The 19,260-nt window shown below is 32.6% G+C and overlaps 1 protein-coding gene across 1 annotated transcript in view; it reads left to right on the top strand.

Annotated features, from left to right (window-relative positions):
* Positions 1-19,260, top strand: part of bchs (WD repeat and FYVE domain containing 3 bchs) — a 1,547,413-nt gene that overhangs the window by 1,497,885 nt on the left and 30,268 nt on the right. The window contains exon 45 of the mRNA XM_089597159.1: positions 2,314-2,508. Coding sequence (XP_089453285.1) covers positions 2,314-2,508 — 195 coding nt within the window. The remainder of the gene's footprint in view (positions 1-2,313; positions 2,509-19,260) is intronic.

The following is a 19,260-nucleotide window of genomic DNA, read 5'->3' on the forward strand; positions in this document are numbered from 1 at the left end:
TTACAGCAGATTTTTCTGACGATCCCACAATAAATTTTTACTAACTATAGCCTTATTTATACCTATATTTTAAGATTTTTTTTTGACGTCATTTTTTCGAGCCTCACCTCACCTCCCAATATCTGACAATAAGTCAGAGGCAACTGTACTCGAGGAACATTTTTTAGGTCATGCTATTTTGGATCAAGATTTACCATGAATACTCATAAAAAATTGAATATTGTCAACTTCAAAGAAAACTTATTAACAGTTCTAAGAAGCTAGAATCGAAACAATAGTGTTACAATGATCATATCATGTACGGTATAAATATACTTGTTGAAGAAAAAGTATGTAGATAACATACGGACTTTATTTTGATTTATTGCTGTACGATTTAATAATGTATTTTTGTTGCATATTTTTGTAAGTATTTGCAACAAAAACATGGATAAATAATTTATAAGCAACCCCTGTAAATAATCCATCACAGCAACTTACTTACTTTGGGCTTTGTTTTGTGACAATTAGACGGTAACTTCTCCTTCAGATAAAAAATTATTTTCATAACACAAGTGATATCTCATTAGAACCTTCAAACTTAATCACGTAGTGTCGACTTTCAGGATTTTTACGTATTGTCGAGAATTAAAAATAAATTATAAATTAACAAAAATAATCTTAAACTTTGCACAGTTATTTTTACTGATATCCTAGTACACGTACTTTTTATTACACTAAAAAAAAAAAACCACTTTAAAAGGAGAAATAATAAAGTATTACAAGAATTTAGTTATAGAGCAAATAACTTATGACTTTGTAGATATTGTGCTTTACGGTTTTTTACTACGATTTCATTAACATCGATTAAGAACAGTGTTTATTATTGTAAAAAATATACAATAAAAATATGTATTTTGGACAGTACTAATATCAGAAATATTATAATACATAAATACATGATAGTTCTGAAGAAAAGGGAAGACTGTAGAATTTTCGAAAATTAAAGGAACTTAATACTGAAGGCATACTTTTATGTATCTAAAACTTTTATTTCTAACTTTTACTTGTAACTTCGCATGATTCAATGCAAAATCATACTTTTTTCGTATTGTACAAACTTTCTATTGGACAAGAAATAGAAGCCACTGCACTTACAACAAAAATTACTGTTCGAAACATTAAAAATTATTTTTCATATAGTAAAAAGTCTCCAGACAACTGAACAGTACCAGATTACTATTCTAGCACAGTAATTTTTACTATTTTTTCTCTTAGTGTTGATAAGTTATACATACATTAATAATTTTCACTCTACGGATATTTTTTTTATCAAATTCGAGTATGTACAGGCAAATTTTTTTTTTTAGCTAACACAAATAATGCGTTGAAAACTTGTTACACGCAATAACTGAAAAAAAAAATCTTAATTAACCAAGTCTTGCACTTACACCTCTTTCTTATTGAGACTTTGATAGCAACATCGGTGATGCGCTTTTCTGGCAAAAAAGCAATCTTGCTTTAAGATGTATGAAACTACGTACAGTCTACTTTAATAGAAAACATCGATAAAATTAAAATTATTTACGAATACTTACATTACAAATATAAAATTATACAAAACTTTATTTGAAGTGTAATTACTATTATTATTAGTAAATGACACATCTAGTGCACATTAAAATTTTTGACTAAGCTAAATTATTTATTCCTCTATGGTTTTCAATGTAAATAAAAGTAGTTTTATTTTATCATCGACTGCAGCATTGTGTGCAGTTATAATAAAAAATGTTTTTCTGTAATGTTACTTTTTTTAAATTATTGTTATTGACGTTACTTGCTTGTATTACTGCGGACGGTTTTAAAATCAACACCAGTTACTGTGAACCAAATTACTGTGAGGGTATCTCCCATAAGGTTCTTATGTTGAAGCCCAGATCCACTTATTGCGCTCTGATAACTGCAAATGGCTATGAAGTTTTGTAAGTTATATTTGTTGAAAATCATTTAGTTTAGTGATCATGTATTTCATGACGTAGAATATAACTCTGCAATTAACGTTATAAATATCCAAACGTGTTACAATCTCTGAGCTCATGAATTTTCCAGTATATTTTTCTTATTTTGTATTATTGACGAGTGCGCAGTAGTTAGTGCCTAAATAGTAATTAGGTCATTTATGTCGATATGTTTGAGGGTACACTGGTCTAGGTGCAATAACATTTTTGATGAGAAATGAAAAAAAAAACAATTTTCTCTATTGCTACACAAAATGATTTATTTGTACACAGTACTAAAGTTTGAAGATTTACTTTATATTCTTGTTATCTATAGGGATCATAGAACTATTTATATTGGAGATGCAAGAGGTCGAGTATTTTCTTGGAGTGTATGCGAATACCCTGGTCGAATAGCAGATCATTGGCAAAAAGATGATGTAACAGATTCTTGTGAAGGATGTGGTGTTAAATTTAGTTTTTCAGAAAGAAAACATCACTGCAGAAATTGTGGATTACTATTTTGTTCAAGGTAAGAAAAGTATTGAAGTACGATAAAGTGTGTTAAACTCTCATTCAAATAGATTTGTGCGGCATGTTTTGATTTTCCTCTTTAAATATGGTATAAATAATTTTTTGGCATTTTAATACTAAATTATTGCTCTTTTTTTTTTAATTTAGAATACGAAAAGAAAAAACGTTCTCAATTTATTCATAATATTGACTAAGTTATCCTATGGTTCACATCGTATGCAAAGCTTTATCAGATAAGTCTGTAGGGATATGTTTTAGTCTGGATGCTTATTATTTACAAAATTTTTCAAGTTAACTTATTTAATTTAAAAACAACACAAAGAAATTTTAGCTCAGTGCTTAAATAACTAGTGTGTGAGCGACGGCACGCTACATGCTATTCTATACTTCTTTTTATACGTTTAACCTTTTTCACATTGGAAAACGCTTAGGCAACTGACTAACATAGCTCTAATTCGATTAACTGTACAAATCTGAAACGATATCTCATCCTCTCTTTTCCATAACTGTACAGTTTTAACCACCCACTTAGAGAAACTGCTCAAATCTAATAGTAAAATTAATTATGGCTAAGTGTTTCTAAAATCCTTAAGTTCAATGTACTGCAACATTTTTTTTCCTACCTCGCAACGACTGTCCGTACACCTTTAAACTTCTTATCCCATAACCAGTAATTCCTTCATCTTTGATTCCAATAAACACCTAACTCTTATAGCAAAATGACTCATACTACAGAATTTTTGAAAACTCTAGCTAGTGAGTACTAAAGCCTTATTCTTATAAGATTTCTTAGTCTATAATCCTTACACTTATTCTCTGAAATATGTGTAGTATTAGGAACTTGAAAGATAGTTTTATAAGATTACAAAGTATAATAAGTTCCGAGGTACGGTATGTGGTATTTAGAAAAATTAGTTATCTTGCACATAAAATCAGTTGTGTAGGCTCATCTTGAACTTTCATTATTTGCAAACTATCCTTAACTATGCTGTAATAGCAAATAAGTTATTGTGCTAAAATTATAAAGTTAACTAGGTGACAATAGTAACTTTATCTGATGGAGTTAAACAGATGTCTGTTTATATTTTAGTACCTACCAATATTCAGTAAACGTAATTTAATGCTGAGATACATTTTTCTGTGTAATTAGTTGAAACTAACACGCACTTTACGCATGTTTTTCATATAATTTTAATTTTCATTTTGGTAATAAAAATTGAGATAGATTTGTGAAAGGTTCTCCTATTTCCTATTTGTTTTGCTCCATTCCGTCTGTAATACTTCTGTGTTTATTTTTTAAATATTTTTGTAAGACCAAATGCATTTAAACTTATGAAGTACAAGATACGAATACTGTTATTCTAGACAATTGTAGGATTAACTGTAATTTATCATCCAAGATACAAAAATACTTAATCTATTTCTTAGTAATAAAATTATATATTTTTCAAAGTTAGAGTTAACAATTTTTAAACTCCTGCTTACTTGATACAGTGTGACTCAGTGTACCAGATATTTAAATACTTAAAAGAAAGGTTTGACTTAAGCCTTATGCATTTTCTGGGGAAGGACAGAGTGAGTATTGGCATTTTGTTGTGGTGCTTACATTAAAAAAAATAATTTTATCATAAGTTAAATAGAATTAACATAAGTCCAATCAATTCTTTCGCCTCAAAAATGTTCAAGAAGTTGGTGAATTAGGAAAAAGAACTAAGGATTAGCATATAAAAGCACTAATTACTTTTTAACAAGCAATATAGTTCATTTTCATGTTTCAAGGCTTAAGTAAGTGTTTAGCACGAATTTTACGTGTCTATGTTACGCAAAATTAACTCAAAACAAGTATTAAGAGAGTTTTTTCTGAATTTTTACTTCAAAATAAGATCTCTTGAAATTAAAAGCAAATGGGCGGATGATTATTTTCGTAAAATACTGCTTATAAAATGTACATTATAAAAAAAAATTTTTAATTAATTTTAATTATTATGTAACCCGAAAAGTTGTCGAAAATTTATGAACTCTTTTAAAAATTTAAATATTTGTGAATAAATAAGAAACCAGCTATTTTTCTACAAATTAAAATACTAATATCTATACTTTTGGGCTCAACTAATTATAAGGCACAGTTTTCACAACATTTTTTTACGTTGTACAACCTTAGAACAAGGAAAATGCAGGATTATTTATTTTTTGATTTTAAAACAAAATTTCTTAATAAAAATACAGATAAAAGAACAAATTTTTTGAATAATACTGCCCATAAGACATTCATCATAAAAAATATAGTTATTGATGTAAAAGATATTCTAACTTTAACTAATGAAAAATATACAAAATAGTACAGTATTAAGATGCCACGCAGAATTTTTATGTATTGCAAAGTTACCCTCAGATGAGTCAGTCATGCATCCTACTAGGTACTATTTACAGGGCGCAGCAATTGTCTCAAGTACATCATAGCTGTTATCAAGTGTAATGGAAGGATCTTTTTCAATAAATCATCCGACTCGCAGTACCAATCCTTTTTAAAATAGACAGTGACTTTACCCACTGAACTTGTTAGGTATTGGTTTTCTTTTAAAAAGGAAGCTACTGCAGACTGAGACATCACTAGAAAAACTCACTGTTGGCTGTTATAAATCAGATAAGTGGTTTTTTGTTACATTGGATAATTATATACCATATACCATAAAATTCTGTGTATTCTTTTTAGTTAGTATCGACAACTTCACCCCCGTCGGTGGAGTTGTTTTAAATTGCTGCTTGAAGCGAATATCACGTAACATTATGATGTTAAATTGGTGTCAAACAGTCACTCCAGACTTAAGACATACAAGTCGACTTTTTTTCTATTTAAAAGTAGCTATTAGTGTCTTAGCATACTCATATTAAAATTTTTTTTTGTAAGTTACAAATTTCTAGACTATTTTTGTGGTGAAAAAATCATTAAGATAAAGTTTTGATTATTTGTCCTGCATTTAACGTTTTCTAAGAAGAATTAAGAAATGTGCTTTATCATAATTTTCTAAATTCTAATTTCTTAGGTGATCAACGAAATCCATGGCATTCATTTTAATTTCTTTATTAATCACGTACGGTCTTTTAAACGATTTAAAAAAAAACAGGGCATTAGATAAATGTAACAGTCACAGATTTTTTTCAATTTTTTTCTCATAAAGTTTTTTTATTTGAATATACACTGCTCGAACAAAATGTATCTTGTCTGGTGCAATGCCTGTAATACAATGAGTCACGATATTCAGAAAATTCTCTATTATTGGAACACACTTAGCCTATTTCGTGTGTTTTTGATGACACATCGTTCTGAAAATTCAACCGAGTTCTTTTATAACTCTCTTGATAGGGTTGCTGGGTGTCTCATAGATCTATATAGTACTTAAACCTGACTTGTTTTTAATTTGTTTTTCAACTTTAGAGACGTAAACTGAGATTCATAATCGACCAAAGTTTTCTTAGGATTCCTACATTCCGTTGTAAAATTATTCAACACGTTTTTCAAAGTTACTGCTGTGGTGACTTTTCTAAATGAGTATAATCTTACCAATTTGGTGAAAGAATCCATCATTATAAACTTATATTTAACCCCACTACACGAACATGAGGTGGGGACGATAAAAGTCTACAGTACTAATTAATTAGGTACTGTAGTGCTCACCACATTATAAGAAACCTCTATCGTGATATAGAGCTGCTTGGCTCTTTTTATACAGAGCACAAGCCATGACTTATCTTCATACATTTCATACTTTAAGTACATTATTGTCTCTAATATTCATATTTTATTCCTCAAGTTATTAGAATGCGTAACAGAATTGAAGAAATATATTCATAAGGCAGTGAAGGTAGAATTGTACGACATCGAAAACAATTTGGAAGAAGTCAGAGTTCTTTTGATCAAAAGCCAATCAACCAATCAATTAAATAATATTCTAACATTACATGAAATCAGTTGTAAGCACAAGCAGTATGAGTTTCCATTATGTACCAAAGAAAACTTCATTTCTTTTTTTAGCTGAAATCAATGATGGTAATAGCATAGTAAAACAAGATTTAGTAAGTATATTGGTATGATTTTTCATCAGTGTATCTTGTACACAGATATTATTTAATAAAATACTATTTTAATAATACTAATAATGTCAATATTCACTCGCTTGATAGTATGACTAATATTATAAAAAAACTTTTGACTAAAGAAGTTATCCTGGATTATACTCCTCAGAGGATGAAGCAAAGAAAATCAATTTTTAGGAAAACTAAGTTGTGTTTCATACTTCAAGGCAAGAGCTGCCATATTTAATAAAGAAAATGTAAATAAGTCTAATGAAAATCTTAACGAAGGCTTCTAACTCATTTTTCATGTTTGTAAAGTCTTATTTATTTTGATATAATATTATAATACAAAAATAAACAAAATATAAATGTTTGCGTATACTATCAGTTTTAATTAACGTTAAATATCCATGATACATAAAAATTACTGTATCATTATGTCACCTGTTTTTCTTTCTCTCTCCCTCATAAACTGTGTGTATTATATATATGTTGACGAGATGCTTTAGATTTAGTAAGGTATGTGGTTATTCGGGATACCTAAAGACGACGTCCAGCACGCTGCGTTATATTGCCTCTGAAGGCCCTCTTTAGGCTATTTAGGCATGCTCAAAAGGTAAACACCTTAATAAAATTTCTGTCTGGGTTCATATGTATATGTGTACATATATATATATATATATATATATATATATATATATACACACGTACATACTTTGCAACAAACAACGAGAAGAATCCTGTGTTAATCCTATAGATCGTGACAGCCAATCAGCTACTGTTCCACGTTCTGCTGCTCATTATTTCCTTGAAGCTCACTAGTTCCAACAGTATACATTGCTATACAGATTAGCAATGTATACTACTACAGAAAAAACAACCATAAGTATATTATTGTGTAGAGACGCGTATAATTCGTATGATATATTTATAGTTTACGTGTAAAAAAATATCAACTTTGAATTCCCTTGTATCTTTTTAAATTATTCCCATCATACGTATGGGTCATTTTACAAAAACTGGGATATTCCATAATGCTTATGTTTAAAAACGATAGACTGACTTATTTTGAGTGGAAACTTTTTTAACCGTCGTAAACCAATTTTCCGATAAAACGTTTTCGACATCAAGTAAAAAAATCTTTTACGTGGCCGTAACATTTAAAAATAAGTTTTTTTTTTCTTTGTATTATATTTCATTAGCTTTTTCTGATTTACATGTGTAATCAATACAGCTAATGCCACAAGGGCTAAGAATGTAATTACACATATGAATGGGCTAAGAATGTAATTACAAGGGCTAAGAATGTAAGAACGTAGTTCAAGGCCCTAAGTAGTTTTACCCTTGAAGCAGCATAATTTGGGCAGTCCCACAGAATGTGATAAATGCATTCTGAGGGGTGACCACAAGAGCAATTAGAGCTCGCGATGAACCCTAAGGACTCGCCCAAATTATAGTGATTCGCTCTAACACGATTGACAGTGGAGGTAAAAAACCTATCTACGTTTAGACCAGAGAACCAGGGCCTCTTAGATTGCTTAAAAAAATTTTGAAAATAAAAAGTACCTTTAGTGATAATGTGTCCCTTGTTCCAACGGTCAGTGCTATTGTACATTGCTTTATAAAAAGTTTCGCGAAGGTCCGTGAAGGGAATTTTATAGGTGTCACTAGATAATTCGCTGGTTGCGTCCTTGGCCAGAGAGTCTGCTCGCTCATTTCTCTTTATTCTAATGTGTGATGGGATCCAACAATATTCAACATAGCAGAGGGGGTTATTTACCACATGTGAGCTTAATTTGGCTTTGATACTATTAATGTAAGGATTCTAACAGATGGAAAATTTATTGGAAATAAGAGATTCCAAGGCACTTGGACAATCTGAGAACACAATTGAGCTAGAGATCCCAGCATCAATGATGAAATCAACCGCAGCCTCTAAGGCAACGCATTTAGCCGTAAAGACTGAGGAGTGTCCATCGAGAGCTATTTTACGTGTGAAAGATAGTGCAGGACGATAAACTGAGCAGCCAACACTGACATTATTATGTACCTTGATACCGTCCATATTAACGGAGCAAGATCTCTTGCTGTTGATAAAGTCTTCAATTAAATCATTAGGTCTGTCTGTAGCTCTTTTCCTAGATCAAAGTTAACAACTGGAGAAAAAAACACAGAAGAGTAGGGGACGTAGAAAACATTGAAGTTAAGTTAATTGAAAATTTTATTTGAAAAGTCCAGGATATTAAATATGCAGGCACAGAAAATTTTTAAAATTTTAAAATTTTTAATGTGCAACCCGCGCTTCGGTCAATCATCGACTATGATCTATTTGTTTACTTACCAAAAACTTTCAAAAGTCAATATCAGCTGCAAATTATACAGAACACTGCAATCAGAATATGCTTAGGGTACAGAATCAGTAGCCCTATTAATGTGATCCATGCAGAATCCTGCATGCCTTGCTGATTGATAGGGCTAGATTCCTTTGTAATTCCTATCTCTCCAAGGCTCTGTCTGTCCCTACCTCTGAAGTTTTTACAAATATGAATTCTTATTATAAAGCCTTTTCCAATAGAAATTTTAGAAACGCAGAGTTTTCATTGGCTCAACCAACTGGCCAATGTAGTGCTTGTTGAGCATCTCTGTAGGCAGGATTTAATCTAACGTGCAAGAATTTTAAGTTAAGCCCAAGAGGAATTCTAAATTGACTTTATTTTCAGTGGTACTGTTCTGATACATCTCAGCTAGTCCCTTTAAGTGTTCGAGCTCTGACTTAGCCATACATTTAGTGTCAGACTTATCCGAATCACTGACACTTGGGCCTTTTCTTGTTTTTTTCAGCTGATGTTTCCCTTGGCTTGATGTGCTTCCATTGGATGCACTCAGAGCTAAGACGTTAGCCCTAGAATTAACAGTAGAATTAACTGGTGTGACTGCAGCATAATCTAGTGATGTATCTTCATTACCTTGACTTTCTTTGTAGCCTCCGGAGTGCTCCTCAGTAAGAGGAGTTTCGATGGCTAAGAGGAGTTTCGATGGCTGCACAACTATCATCTTCTCCCACTTTCTCTTTGACATCAGTCAATGAGGGAAAACTAGGAGTTCCTGAGATGACAGATGCCTCTGTACAGTCTTTAGCCCAGTGTCCATGCTTCTTACATAAAAAGCAGGAAAGATCTTCGATGGTGAAGAAAACAATAAAAATTTACTCTTCGCTTCGAAATGTTAGGGTACTAGGCAGTTTTGGTACATCTTTCTCATGTATAGAAACTTGCTTTCTAAAACGAATGATATGAGCAAATTCAGTGTCCGAGACGTTTTTATTGATCTGGGTGAGTTTTGACCTTGGAGTGATTCCTCTCTTTGTCAATTGTTCCATGATGGATTTCTATGGAATATTAGGCCAGGTATTTGACAGTATCATTTTGACTGTCTTTGTGCTCTTGAGTCTAATTATAACTTTTTCACCAACAACTTCAATTTCCTTGATATTGTTGCATAGATGAGTGACTATACTTTTATCACTGAGAAAAATGCAGAAATTAGATACACTCCACCAATAACAGGTCCTTAGGATCGACGACTTTGAATATTTCTCGATAGTACTCGACCACTGGAACATTCTGCCTTGCGTCAAGTAATGTGGAATTTTTTGCGATATCGGTGAGCTTCGAGTTACTTGAATAATTTCCCTTGGATCCATAGACTTTCCAACTTTATCTGCGCACAACGGGGTAGCTGCTGATATCTTTCGGTTAGTAGAACCACTGAATTTGTAACTGGACTGCTTTGCCATCCCAGGAGGAAAGTGGAGGGAGAAAACCTTGTTATTTATACTGAGAGGTTATGTAGCCACTCTTAGGTAGCCGCAATTAAGGTGATTAACCCCCTATATGGGAACCGTAACATATGGTAGCCATGTACTATTCATACTCGTACCTGATCACATGCGGTATGCAGGACGTGTATGGCCTGCTGACCTAGTTGTCCTACGGCATCGTGAATGGGCCATACATACCACGAGAATTTATTTCTATTCGGGACGGGGGGGCGCCAGTTGGATTAAATGTACGTAGTATATATGTACTTTTTTTTAATATCTAAGAACGTAAGCATTTAATAATCATATATAAAGCGTAAAACATAAAGTAAATTTAATTATTAGTCAATGCTTTTTTACCCCATGTAAATCAAGAGCAAAACACCAGCCAATGCACCGTTTGGATGTACTCTGTACTATGTATAAATCATACTTGTAACGCCGGTAATATGAAAACGCCTGCTTTGATTTACATAGAATAAAATTGTAGTTACTAATAAATAAATGTTTTATAACTGTAACGCTTCATGTTTTGCCATAAAATCCTTAACATTTAAGATATTTAAAACTAACCATGAACTAGGTAGATTTCATCCCACTGGCGTCCCCCCGTGTTTTTTACTTTTGCCAAAGACTGTGTCGTCTCATGTCATTTTCATAGCGCATGGGCGCAAGAAGGTATGCACGAGTAAAAAGGCATGCACATACGCGCAAGAGGGCTTACACACAAAAAAGTGCACATGCATGCATACACAAAAACATAAATTATTCGATATATTGCTTAAAGCACTAACATAAAAAATATTATTTATCATTTTTCAAAAGCCTCACGTTCAAGATGTTTAACTTTTTGACATCTTCATATTTGTGTATGAATATTATTTTAAACTCAATTTCTTGAGGCTTGTACGTTTTTATTTAAATGATTTCTTCTCCAAGATTATTAAAGAAAAAATCTAAAGTATAACCTTCTTTTCGAATCATCCTATCTTGTAAATGAGTTTTTTGGGGACTTTCATTCCAACCAACAGATACTTTGAAATCATCAATGTTAAACTTTTAACTTGCAAGTTAAACATGATCATTCGGAAGAAAGTAAATGATGAGACTGAGACGAATGACACTACGCATTTCTGAGCAGTATGTTTCCGTTTTTTCATGTAGTCTACCATCATAGTATAAGTCATCTACAGTCTAATATTTAATTCAATGAGTATACCAAACAGAGACTTACAAATATTGTATAACAAAAATTTATAAGATAAATATTCTATTTGAAACGAGTACAGATGACTGCTTGAGTTGAGCTTCTCCTTGAGTAAAAGTATCCATCACTTGCTCTTTCATTGCTCATAACAGATGGTACACTTTTATTTTTACTATTACTTTATCAATTTAGCCATCGTAATGGGTCAATTTTATTTATTCATTACACTAACTTTGCTCTTATCACTCCATCTATCAAATCTCGCTTAGCCAAAAGAGAGACTTCTCTCTGTAAATAGGCAAGCGCATAGTACAGCATGAATGTACCTACTGACTCACCATAATACAACATCTTACAAGTGCATCAACAAGTAAATATTTATTTTTTGTATCAAAATACATGCTCGTTTTTCAACAATAAACAATCGCTCTTAACAATGGTCCTACATCCTTTATTGAAAGTATAATTTTACAAACAGTGAATTTTTGCATCGAAGCATTGTTATAGTCTAGACTCCGCGCCTTAAACTGTTCCCTTCTAAGTATTTAAGGAAAATGTAATCGTGGAAATTCTACTGTGAAATAATTATTATTAATTTTTTCTGTTGTGAGCCATTCTAATTGAAGAAGTAAATGATGTTTATCCAGGACTTATTACTGACAAGAATATATGGAAACCATTTACTACCTACTGTTCAGTTGAAAGTAATGGGGATCCATAGCACGTTGTTTTATATTATTAAAAAGATACATACACTATGATGCTGTGATGTGAACGTTCGAAGTATAGCGTGGTGGAGAAAAAAAAATTTATATTTTGAATTGGTGAGTTTTAAAATAATATAACGCTATTTTATGACATATCTACTGTTATAAAATTTACTTCAGTGAGTAATAAACTTAAAGTGTTATCAAGTAAAGATGTTCAGTATTAGTGCATGATACTTTTCCCCTACTGTACATAAGATTTTCTCTAATATTTTTACTACTTTATCTAGGATATAGTCTTACGTAATAAACCATTTCATAACTGTAAACTCATACAGTAGAAGAATTAACAGTAGCAGACGGATCAAAGCCGATAGCTGGAACAACAATAGTTGTATAGGTAGATAATCTTTTATTGTTTAGCTCTCTCACTTCTTTTTTAATACAAATGTCGTTCTTAATTTTTTGTTCTTTTACAGCAGCATCATTAGCAGCAACCTCAGCCACAGAAGCAGCAACCAGATTCACTGCAGGTTAAGAAAAATATGGATTGCGAAAACTGTTTCCTATAAAATTCAATAAAATTGGCGATGACGGCCAACCAATTTTGTTTACACTTGGATAAGAAAAGTGACATTACTTTTATGTGTATCATTAAAATAATGGCAAAACATATTTATTCATGGCAACTTTTTATTTACATCTTGTTAAAGCAGCTTTGCTTGGCTACTTCAGATTAGATTGACGTTCGATTACTATGAGCTGTCCTAAAAGACGCATGTGCAGCCGGAATATAATGACGGATGCTTGCAGGAAAGGTCCTTAGCTAGATCATGCATTGTTCTGACTATCTGGGATGAACGTGGATGTCGGGAAGCTATTTACCTGGTTGCCAGCACAGCTCTGGTTACCACAGTGGGGAACAACATCTCATGTACCAATCCATCTGGGGGAAAGCTAGTCTGACACCAGGAGAAAAATCCAGCATTTAGTAGGTGTACTGTAGATAAGTTCGTGCAATAGCACGACTGACCCAGCATGCACACGAGCACTTATATACGCACGTACATATGTGTGAAAGGGGGGGCCTCCTCCCAAGCACGGTGCTGAAAATCGCCCCCTTTCACACGAAGTGGGGACAGCTCAGAGCTACTCTCTAAGAGGGGGGCAGCCCTATATTCGTGCCCTACAGCTCCCTCCTACCATCCCTAGGGGCTCCTTAGGAAAGGGAGATGAGCCCGAACCCTTTCAGTATGCCTTCTTATATCGAGGTATAGTTTTCTCAGGTAATATGACGCTTATCAAGTACATTCGCCAGAGCACGTTCAACATTTCTTAGGGAATCCTTAAGATTCTGTTCTCATCTTAAGAAAATTTAAAAAAAAATATATGTCAGTCATTTAGTGTCTAACAATAATACATTTAAATTTTAGGAGGGTTTGCTGCACCAAGATATTAAATTAAAAATTTAATTATTACACACAGACTTTTCTGTTTCGAATCATAGCTTTAAATCTATTTTTAAGAAGTTCAAAAAAAAATATACTTCAATTATTTTTTATTTTATAACATCATATGGAAATTCTAGAAGAGTAAAGCGTTCCATATTAAAAAAAAAGATCAAGAGTAAAATGTGGCAACATTGTGCAAGTAATTTAGCAGACTCAGAGACTCCAAACGCGCACGCGTACTTAAATTCACTAAAGGCCAGACCTTCTTACTTGATTTTTCAAACATTTTGTATGAACGAAATAATAAATAAATAACTGAATAATATTTTTTTATTTTCTATTACAAAATTTTTTGAATTCTTTTATAAGCATATTCGCAATGCCTTCTGTATCGTTTCGATGATTATTTTTTGTGAATCTTTGAACGTTACTTCAGCTGGAGATAATTTTATCATAATCTGTCTCAACACATATTTTTTAGTGCATCTAAGTGAACTGAGCCAATAGTACCTATATTATTAATAGCTATTCGCTGAATACAATTAGATAGATTTGGTTTGTTACAGATTTTCTACCGTTAATGTTAAATAAATGTGAACTTTTAGTGCATGAGAGAAAATAGTTCGTTATGTCAACAAATACTGTATAGAATCCAAAGACTTGGACAGCAATATAAAACAACATGCTGATACGATCATACAAAACGCTAAAGTATAACAAGATAATGCTCTCTCTTTGACAGCAACGATGTCAATAAGGAAGAAGAGAAACGTAAAGAGGACGAAAGTCAGAATGCCAAGGTTAGTGATCAGTTTGCCAGGGTGCTTTTTGTACATAAAGATATAGATTTTTATTGGGCCAAGGGCTAGGACCCCATCTACCTGTTCATACATTTATAAAAAAAATGTAAAAGAAGTAGTACAATACAATGGATACATAATGGGTACAAAGGTGTAAAAGTACATTTTTAAGCAACAGAATATGTTGTATAACTCAGCTTAAATGACAAATCAGAGTCGTAGATAAGGTGAGGTATCGCTCCATGCATAGTGTGAGCGTTAAATCAGACATCAGTAAGAAGATTACAGTACCGGTAGCAGTTAACGATAAATCACTTGGGCACAGGACTAAGTCTCGTGTACCTTAGTACCAGTAGCAGTTGAAGGTGGATCACTCGGGCACAGCATTAAGTCTTGTGTGTCTTAGTATCGATATGTAGTCCCAATCTGAGTCTTCCATTCAGTCCTTTCGTGTCTCATTAGTTTTTCTAGGACTAGCTTCTTATAGTTATTGAGCTTCTCGAATTAAAATGTGAGTGGAGAAAAGCCATTGAAGAGAGTTGACGCGCTTACCACGAATGAGTTTTTTAAGGATGCCGTTGAACACTTTTCTAGATAAACAACCTGTGGTCAACATCCAGCAGAATGGAGCAGACTCAAATCTTGGATGCGTAAAAAGTGTCACATAATGTGTTCCGAGTTTTTGTGCACTAACATAGCATATACTATCAGGTACTTTTTGACATACATGCATACACGCAAGCTGAAGGAGATAGTGCACTGATAATAATATGTATAGGTCAAGCAATCCTAGGCAGTGGTACTAGCAAAGCGCCCACACTAGATAACTCAGTGCCCAAGGCACCAGCTCATAGAGGTTATGACTGTGCCATATTAAAAAAGGGCTAGGATTCTGTTTTACCAGACCCAAATTTCAATCAGGAAAGTCAGATAGGTTGTACTGTAGCACAGGGACCCCCTGAAGAAGCTGTTCTGCAGCAACAAGCATCCACCAAGGGAGTGAAAGCGTCGTAGATAGACAGAGCTGAAAATATTTAATATGTGAGATGGGACATAGTTTTGGAGCAAATACGTCAATTATAACAAGGATTAAACAAAAGTGTGTCGAAAACAACCGAAAACCAAAGTTACTGATTTATGACGACAAAGACAATAACAACGATGAATCAAGATGCTAAATAAGAGTCTAAGATCTACGTCAAAAAGTTGAAAATTTTTTAACAAAAATGGAACTGAATCAATGATGTCTAACTAAATTAATAACTAAAAAATTAAAAACCAGTTGTTAGGGGGTGCTTTGGTAAGCATTTGATAGTAAAACTCTATTAATAGCATTATCAATAAACACTATTAAGGTTGTACAGGAGCATCCGTCTAATTTTCCAATAATTTTGAAACAATAATCTCTACGCGAATAATCTTCTAAAGCCATGCTTGCTTTTGTCACATACATTCGCACACTTATCCTTAATCACGTATACAATACCTACTATATGTATCTCAAATAAGGCTTAGAACAACATCTTGTATTACTGCTTTTTCTTAGTTAAGGTAGTATTTTATGACAGTAAGTGAAGCTTAAATACATGAATAAATATATTTTTAATAAATGAGACGCAATTAAATTCAAAAAAATAATGATTAATCATTCATCCACTAAATCTCGGATGAATGAACTAACAAGGAATAACAGAAAAATTATGTAAAACCTTGCTTGAAAAAGATTTTGAATGGAAATAAAAAATTTGATTAAATACTTATTCATATATCTTAAAATTAACAAATAAACAAAAGATAAAAAAATATTTATAAGCACTTATAAAGCTGCTACCAACTGCATATATGAATGGTAACAAAGACGTAAGTGCTGTGAAAAATAAATTTTTGATACCAAACGTAATTAGAAAGCGAAAGAGTCGAGATACCTATAATTTATATAGTCCTATGAGAAATATATATTTTGCAGACGCATAATAAGTAAGTAAGAACATAAAAAGCAAGTATTAGTCGTATTTATTTACGGCTACGATCAGTAGAGCGCTGTACTAATGAATTATGCGAGTGCTCGAGAGAGAATAAAACAAGTTTCATTCCTTTTCTTTTGTTCCATCTTTTTTTTCCAATATTCCAATACATATTTTGCAGGTGATCGTATCACAAAAAAATTTGTAGATTGTAACAAATGCATTTAAAATAAATTTTCCAAAAGAAGCTGTAACGTGCAGAACCTCAAATAACCGTTGTTTCGTAGATATACTTCCAAGTATTATAGAGACATGCAGTTACTGAACTGTTAATACAAGGAACATTTAATTACCACTGTTGCTTTAACGTGCAGTAAAAGATAACGAAAAAAAAATTACCCTTAGAAGCATAACACTGTCACCTATAAAAGAGATAAAAGAAAAAGTAACAGATGTATCTTGGATCAGTTATTTCATATATCTCAGACTGTACAAAAGTATGTATGAAATGTTTTGTTCCGGAAGACTCCTCTTCTGAGTTCTATGCTTACTTCAAATAATCAATGAAAAAAGTTATTGTGGAGTCGATTTTTTTTTGTTTAAAATAATTTTGTCAATATTTTGCCGCTTTCAAGCAGCTTCTTCAGGACGAATCATAGAGGGTGTCTCAAGCGCTTAACAGATATAATAGCAGGGCTACCTGAACCTACATGTTTTTCTATGAGGTAGTCTTGTAATAACCTCTGTTGAATGTGGTACCCACTGTGACCAGTCCTGAAGAAGCGGCTTGAAAGCGGTAATGTACTGGCTAAATTACCTCAAATAAATAAAGTTATACTTCAAAATTGCTTTTGTTACTGATATTTATATTTTTTAGGAAGCATAGAACTCAGAAGAGGAGTCTTCCGGAACAAAACATTTTACAGATACTCCGATACAGCCTGGAATGTATAAAACAACTGTTTCAAGATACTTTTGTTACTTCTTTCTTCTATCTCTTCCATAGGTTACAGTGCTATGCTTTATATGGTGATCTTTTTTTTGTTATCTTAAACTACATAAGTTATTTGAAATACAATACTTTACACTCATAGTATGCAAAATTAGCTTTCAACATAAAACAGGACACTATGTAGTTGCCAACTTGGTCAGTTCCAATTCGTCTGACAGTCAATACGTACATTATTTAACATTATCTTAAAATTATCTAAGAGCTTTGGTTTAGCCAGTGCAAAGAATTTTTTCTTCAAAAATAACAATATTTGATATGTTTCTCTAGTCAATCTCGCCAACACTTCACCATCGATGCTCATGATTTACAGTGACATCTTTGAACTGTATATGGTAGGAGACGTTCAATCGCGATTGTTATGGGCAGTGTCCTTGGACCTTTCAGGTTTTACATATGGTTGTGTAAAAAATAAAACTCTCTCACTTCTTATGTATACACTATTATTATTCAACTCGTTTCAGAAAATTTAATAAATATAAAGAACCTAATTGGCACACCTGTACCATTCGACCTTTTGATTTTAGAATGTTGACGATGACACTTCGCTTCGAAAAAGTGGATTGAAAATGATTACTCACAAAAACAATAAAGGAGAAGTTGGACGCGTGACCGCATTAACGTAGGATCAATGGGGATATGACGGTATCAGATTGTTCCTTGCCAAGGTACTTCATCGAGTTTTCTTGCTCGTTAGACAAGTTGCGAGAGCTGATGGTCAGGCAAATATAAACATTATGTCTAGGATCACTACTAGAAATGTACCTGTAAAACAGACATTTTACAATTGTGTGAGAAAATTTGGTAATTCACAAAAGAGAAAAACTAAGGAAAAATCGGGAAAACTTATGAAAGGTTAAGGATAGAAAGTTGCTCAACTGGTTAATACTGGTTAAGCCATTTTTGTTTAACAAAACAGAAAAAGAGTGTAATAAAACAGAAGGAAACGATGTCCAAAAAAAAGAAGAGGTAAAGAGAGATATAACTGCCGTAGATATTTTGTAAAGTTAAATAAAGAATAAAAATGTTTTCTTATACACCCACTAGTATACGTATTTAAAGTCTGATCTTCTGTTGTTTAAGACTTAACTGATTAATATAACTATCGAGGATCACACTGATCATCACACATGATTTACCAATCAAATTTGTCGTACAAAGTAACGATGAAGAATGCATTGATCTTGCACGCATGATGCTCAGCCTGCGTGTCAAATCGATCATCAGTGAGGATGAAAAGAACTGAATGCTAAAGTAGTGTCTAAAATCACAATGGTGGGATCAATAACTAACTTTAGCATTCATTGTCCAATTATGTTGATAAGTTCTTAATCTGTAACCTTTATAACCTCTAAGCAACGCATACGCTCCTCGAGTGTACTTGGAAAGTTTGTTGAATTACAACCCTACAGCAAAATTATCTTCCTCAACAAGTGCATTATGGTGTCATAATATGGTGACAAATATGAACGGGGCTCATCAATTGACGTGAATTACTACCAGTAAAGAAATTTGTTGTTCTAATTAGTTATCTTTTTTGTGATGTATGCAATCAGAAAAAATTACAGCCAGCCGATCGTACAAAGCCAACTGGATACCTAATAGTGAGCTCTGCTTTTTCAAGTGATTACTCCCAGAGAAAAAATCACCCAATAAGCCAACAACAAAAAAATCAGCTAAACAAAAATAAAACCTCCTACAGCCACATGCACGATTTT

The sequence above is a fragment of the Copidosoma floridanum genome, unplaced genomic scaffold (assembly GCF_036245765.1).
Source record: "Copidosoma floridanum isolate Cflo_tuat_1 unplaced genomic scaffold, Cflo_Japanese_pri ptg000030l, whole genome shotgun sequence".
In the NCBI taxonomy this organism is placed as follows: domain Eukaryota; kingdom Metazoa; phylum Arthropoda; class Insecta; order Hymenoptera; family Encyrtidae; genus Copidosoma; species Copidosoma floridanum.